Source organism: Thunnus albacares, chromosome 10 (assembly GCF_914725855.1).
Source record: "Thunnus albacares chromosome 10, fThuAlb1.1, whole genome shotgun sequence".
NCBI lineage: Eukaryota > Metazoa > Chordata > Actinopteri > Scombriformes > Scombridae > Thunnus > Thunnus albacares.
The window spans coordinates 34796175-34801590 of NC_058115.1; the positions used below are offsets into that span (position 1 = coordinate 34796175).

At 43.0% G+C, this 5416-nt stretch overlaps 1 protein-coding gene across 1 annotated transcript in view; it reads left to right on the forward strand.

The window, feature by feature from the left end:
• Positions 1-5190, forward strand: part of LOC122990129 — a 13678-nt gene extending 8488 nt beyond the window's left edge. Inside the window, exons 4-7 of the mRNA XM_044363249.1 lie at positions 1449-1509; positions 1658-1776; positions 1869-2054; positions 4600-5190. Coding sequence (XP_044219184.1) covers positions 1449-1509; positions 1658-1776; positions 1869-2054; positions 4600-5145 — 912 coding nt within the window. The 3' untranslated portion in view covers positions 5146-5190. The remainder of the gene's footprint in view (positions 1-1448; positions 1510-1657; positions 1777-1868; positions 2055-4599) is intronic.
• Positions 5191-5416: the final 226 nt, after the last annotated feature.

Below are 5416 nucleotides of genomic sequence, written 5' to 3' on the forward strand. Positions count from 1 at the left end.
AAATTCTGGTGTTATATACTCCGATACAGACAGTAGATGGCGGTGTGGCTTTCAGTCTGTCTGGAAAACCAACGAAGGAGAGGAGTGATGTTTAACGTTGTGGGCTCAGACTGACCACAACTTTCTCTGCTAAAGAGCTCAGAAGAAAATACACAGCAGTGTTTCACATGAACTGACTGGACAGTGCTGGTCTGTAAACTCACAGCCCCCCCACCAACACTCTTGGAACCGATCCATATTAAACGTGAACCTTGTAATCGTGACCGCTACACGGCTAATGTAAAACAAAGAGCTTATGCCTGCGGTAAATTACGTTCACTAAAGTGTTTGTTTTTACCACCGACAGGTTCAGATTGTTGTTATAAGTGTGTGACAACATTATGAAGGATTCATATAGAGACAGAGCTGCTGTTAAAGGGTCAGATCGTTTCTGTTAAACCAGAGAAAGTTTAACCAGACTCCACTGAACATGTTCAATTATCTGCAAAGACAAGACTAATTTGACCTGCACTATCTAGGCAATGTGCAAGTGCAAACTTGTCCATTAATACTAATTTCACAACCTAGAAAAGCTAGACCCTATATTACATTGTAAATGACGTCCAGCTAGCATGTATGACAAGCTAACCTAACTTACCACCTTACCTTCCCATAGAAGTTAGCTAAATAATGAAAGCACCGTTGTCTTTTCTGGCGACTGCTGTATATTAACATGTACTTCACTAGATTAGAGCATTCATAACATGATGTCAGTAAACTAAACTAATATAACCTTGGCTAACATGTATAAGCCCGAGAAAATAACTTAGCATAGCAAGAGCTCTGCTCACCTCAATGTGTTTCTTTAGATTTGAAGGTGAATTTTTGAAAGCCAGTAGTTGTTTTCTTTGAGGCAGACAGTTGATTCCTGGAGCTTATATATTTAAACATTTCCTTCAAATAGGACCAAGGGTGGCTGGACTCAGGGGGCTCAGTCTCTGGGTCCATATTGAATGTTCAAATCACAACTGCTGCTTCCAAATGCGCGCTCTGCTGTCATTGGAGGCCGGGATAGCAGCACCTGATTGGTTTAAACCTCTTGAGGCATTTTGATGACTGATCAATCATAAAATGTAACGAGGTGCATTTTAGAAATGTAGTGGAGTAGAAAGTACAGATAATAGCTGCAAAATGTAATGGAGTAAAAGTCAAAAGTATGCTCTATGTTTTTTACTTAAGTAAAGTACAGATACGTGAAAAATGTACTTAAGTACATAAAGGAAGTATTTGTACTGCGTTACATTCCAGCACTGTCCACGGGAGATATCAGCGTTTATCCTCTGGATGGTGTCAGGATGGAAGTCTCTTCATGGGAGGATGGTGGAGATAATGATCTTGGAAGAGGGGAAGGTCTGTGTAGCTCTCTGTGCTACTCTCTTCATAGACTCTGCTACCCTCCCCTGCTGTAGTCTCAGGTCATTACTACCTGTGTGGATGATAATGTGGCTAGGTTGACCCAAGGTGGACTCAGTGAGCAGCTGGAGGGCGTTATTAGTCCTGGAGCACCAGAATTTATTAACTTTGTGAACAGGAAAAAGCTGGTCCTCTTTAACACATTTCCCATTTGAGTCTATTAGGATCACAATGTCAGCATCACTGGTTATCTTTACCTCTCCAGATGTTTTGCTAGGCCTGCTGGTAGTGGCCTCCCTTTGTGAGTCTGTGGTAGAGAGGGTGGGGGTGGGCGTTACTGCAGGTCGTTGTGATGACCTGGTGTCAGTCGGGGTGGAGGTGGAGGTAGAGGGCTGTGGTTCAGAGTGAGGGGAGCTGTTGGTGGTGATGGAGGGTTCTCGTTGGTTTGCTCTGAGACTCTGCAGCTGCTCCTTCAGGCTGAGGATGGTTTGCTCTCTCAGGAGCAGTTCCTCTCTCATAGCAGTGAGTTTTCTCCCTGTAGCCTGTCTGTCCTGCTGCAGCTCCTGGACCTCTCCTCTCAGCTCCTGCAGGGAGGTCTTCAACTCATTCCTCATCTGGCTGTATTGGTCTTTGAGCTGCTGTGTGGACTCAGTGGATGTCTGGTTGGAGAGCAGCAGCTCCTTCAGTTCCACGAGCTCTACTTCCTGCAGGGACAAACACACACTCTCTCTCTCTCTCTCTCTCTCTCTCTCTCTCTCTCTCTCTCTCTCTCTCTCTCTCTCTCTCTCTCTCTCTCTCTCTCTCTCTCTCTTCCTCTGTATATGTGTGCAGACCTGCTAGAAGCCACTTTGTTGTTAAAAGTGTTTTGTGGATCCAGAACATGTTAAAAACACATCAGTATCAAGGTCAAGTACTGTAGTTTTCCTGGTATGTAGCCTGTCTATTGAAGTAGTTGGTGCCCCTCCAGTTTTTTACATATAAAAACGCTGCTGAACGTTGCTGAAGCATATTTACACAAACTATACAATCATAGCAAACACATAAATAAATAAACAATAACAATACAAGAGAGCATGGAGAACAATAGGGACTATGGAAGGTAGGTAAGAGTAACATAAGATATAAACATACAATAAATGAATTATTAATGAATAAACATGAATTATTATCCATGTGGGTCTAACAGAGCTGTGGAGCTCATGGCAGCTGCTACAGATCTTGCTGCCAGTCTACAGCAGTCCTCCCTCTCTCCCAGCAGGACTGGAAGTCTCTCCCACTCACTTACATAGAGGAACTCTGGGAATATTTGTATTATTTCTGTAAAATATTGGTCTGTAATACTTTGATGTTGGTTGCAGTGAGTTAAGAAGTGCAGCTCTCTGGTCACAGTAAGAACACAACGTCTCCTCTCTGGGCAGCAGGTCTGTCTGTGTCTTCTTCCACTGCCAGGTTGTGTTCAGTCAGTCTGTGCTTAGTCAGTGTTCTTCTCAGTTTTCTATCAGACGCTGTGGTCAGGTAGGATGTCACAGTGTCTCTCTGTTCAGGGTTACGTATGTTTCCATTTTGTTCTGGGATTTTGTTAGTTCTGTCCAGTAATCTCTGTGTTTTTATTTTTCTTTCATCATAATTTGGTTTGGTCTAATTTTCTGAGTGCATGTGTCCTGAAGCTGAGGTGGTCCTGGTGTAAAGACCTGAGTGGTTGATGTCTCTCTCTCTCTCTCTCTCTCTCTCTCTCTCTCTGTACACCGTTAGTAGAAAAGATTACACCATAACTACAGAGTAATTACACTGTACGTTTCAGGCTGTAATCTAAAGCGTTACCAGAAAAAGTGTCATTGTCAACATGATTTGACTTTGAGACGCTTGTTTCTGATTGGCTGAATGTAGCTGCTGTTGATAGTCGTCATGTGTAGCTCACCTGCACTCAGGTGATTGACGGTTGTGTTGCCTAGCAACAGCAAAGCACCTCAGTGTGATCAGGATCAGTGATGTCGTAGGGCTGCTCGATTAATCAAGTTTTATTTTGGTTTCCAACGATTATGAAAACAAGATAATCGAGATAAATCGATTATTCTGCCACATTCTGCTTCACAATGATGCTCTGGTTTTGTCTTGTGTTATAAATCCAGCGCAGTGAGACAGACAGAGCGGAGTCTTCCTCACAGCATGAATGTGTCTGAATTTAACAGTCAAATGTCATAATATTGTGAGACCTATGAGATATGTTGCCAAGACAACTTAAATATAAACTTATATTATTAAAAGTTTGGTTTTGCCTCCGCTGTTAAGACTCTGTTATGACTCTGAAAAGTCTGACGGTTTTCTCTCAGGTAACGTTACATCCAGCACTGACACAGTGAAACAAATGGATCAGCCCGGAGCTCCACGGTTAAATAACATGTAATTGATCAGTAGGAGGTTTAATTTTCCCCGTAGGGCCCCGGTGAGAGGCGGCTCAGGGAGACGGCGGCAGGTGGAGGTGGTGGAGCTGCAGCTGCAGGCTGCCCGCATGGCTGCATTCAATTAACCAACAGCAAGGATATTAGTTTTATTTTATTATTGTTGCTTATATGTTCAGTTCACAAAGTGTGTGAAGAGTTCATTCTGCTGACTAAAATACATTTGTTGGATCATAGTTTGTGTTTTTGTGCTTTATTGCTGTTTAAATGTAGGATATTATATGGCTATTTAAACATATGTCCGCTAGTTGTTCTATATGGCCGGAATTCTGGAATATTAACGGACATGTTGGCCGTCAGAAAAGTCTAGCGTCTAACCCTGGTCTGCATCTGTTATTGTTCAAGGAAATCCACGGTTAAAAAGACAAGTTGTTTTTTTTAAATAGATGCACGATGTTTCCAAAGTCAACGAGTAATCGTGTTAAATAATGGTGATTATGGTTTTTGCCATAATGGAGCAGCAGTAATATCATGTCCATGTTTGCATGCTGAAAGAGAACGTGCTGCTCTGACCCCCCTCCTCCTTTCAGGCTGCAGCCTGCTGGAGTCCGATGGTTGACACCAGGTCTGAGGAAGTGTAAGTGTGTTTTTCATTTCATTCATCAAAACAAAGCAAACTTCAAACTGTGACATCACTCATTCACATCCTACTGAGGATGAAGATGATGTCATCATCAAACAGATGATAGATCAATAACTGCAGCTGTATTGTGTCTCGTTCTCTCCATCAGATTTCTGTCGACTCACACTGGATCCAAACACAGCAAACAGAAACCTCAAACTGTCTGACAACAACAGGAAGGTGACATGTGTGAAGGAGGATCAGTCATATCCTGATCATCCAGACAGATTTGATTGCTGGCATCAGCTGCTGTGTAGAAATGATCTGACTGGTCGCTGTTACTGGGAGGTCGAGTGGAGAGGAAGAATTTCTATATCAGTGAGTTACAGAGGAATCAGCAGGAAAGGACACAGTGAAGACTGTTGGTTTGGATGGAATGATCAGTCCTGGAGACTGAACTGCTCTGATGATGGTGGTTACTCTGTCTGGCACAATAAGATGCAAACATCCATCTCCTCCTCCTCCTCTTCCTCCTCCTCCTCCTCCTCCTCCTCCTCTGTCTCTAACAGAGTAGCAGTGTATGTGGACTGTCCTGCTGGCACTCTGTCCTTCTACAGAGTCTCCTCTGACACACTGATCCACCTCCACACCTTCAACACCACATTCACTCAGCCTCTGTGTGCTGGGTTTGGGTTTAATCCTGGTTCCTCAGTGTCTCTGTGTGGTCTGTAGGAGGAAGAGTCTCCTCCTGTTAGAGAAACTTTCTCACTGCTGACCAGATAGTTCAGTCTGTACAGGATCACACACAGCTGATGGTATTTAGTACCAACATGATCTCTCACTGCTTGTAAATGTAAACATGGTTTCCACATGATTGACAGTTTGTTTGTAAAATGAATCAAATGATAAACTGAGTCCAGTTGTTGTTGTTTTCTGTTGTTAGTGTATTAGAAAGGCTTGAACTGTAATGGGATAATGGGAATGGGATCTTCACAATGTTTAG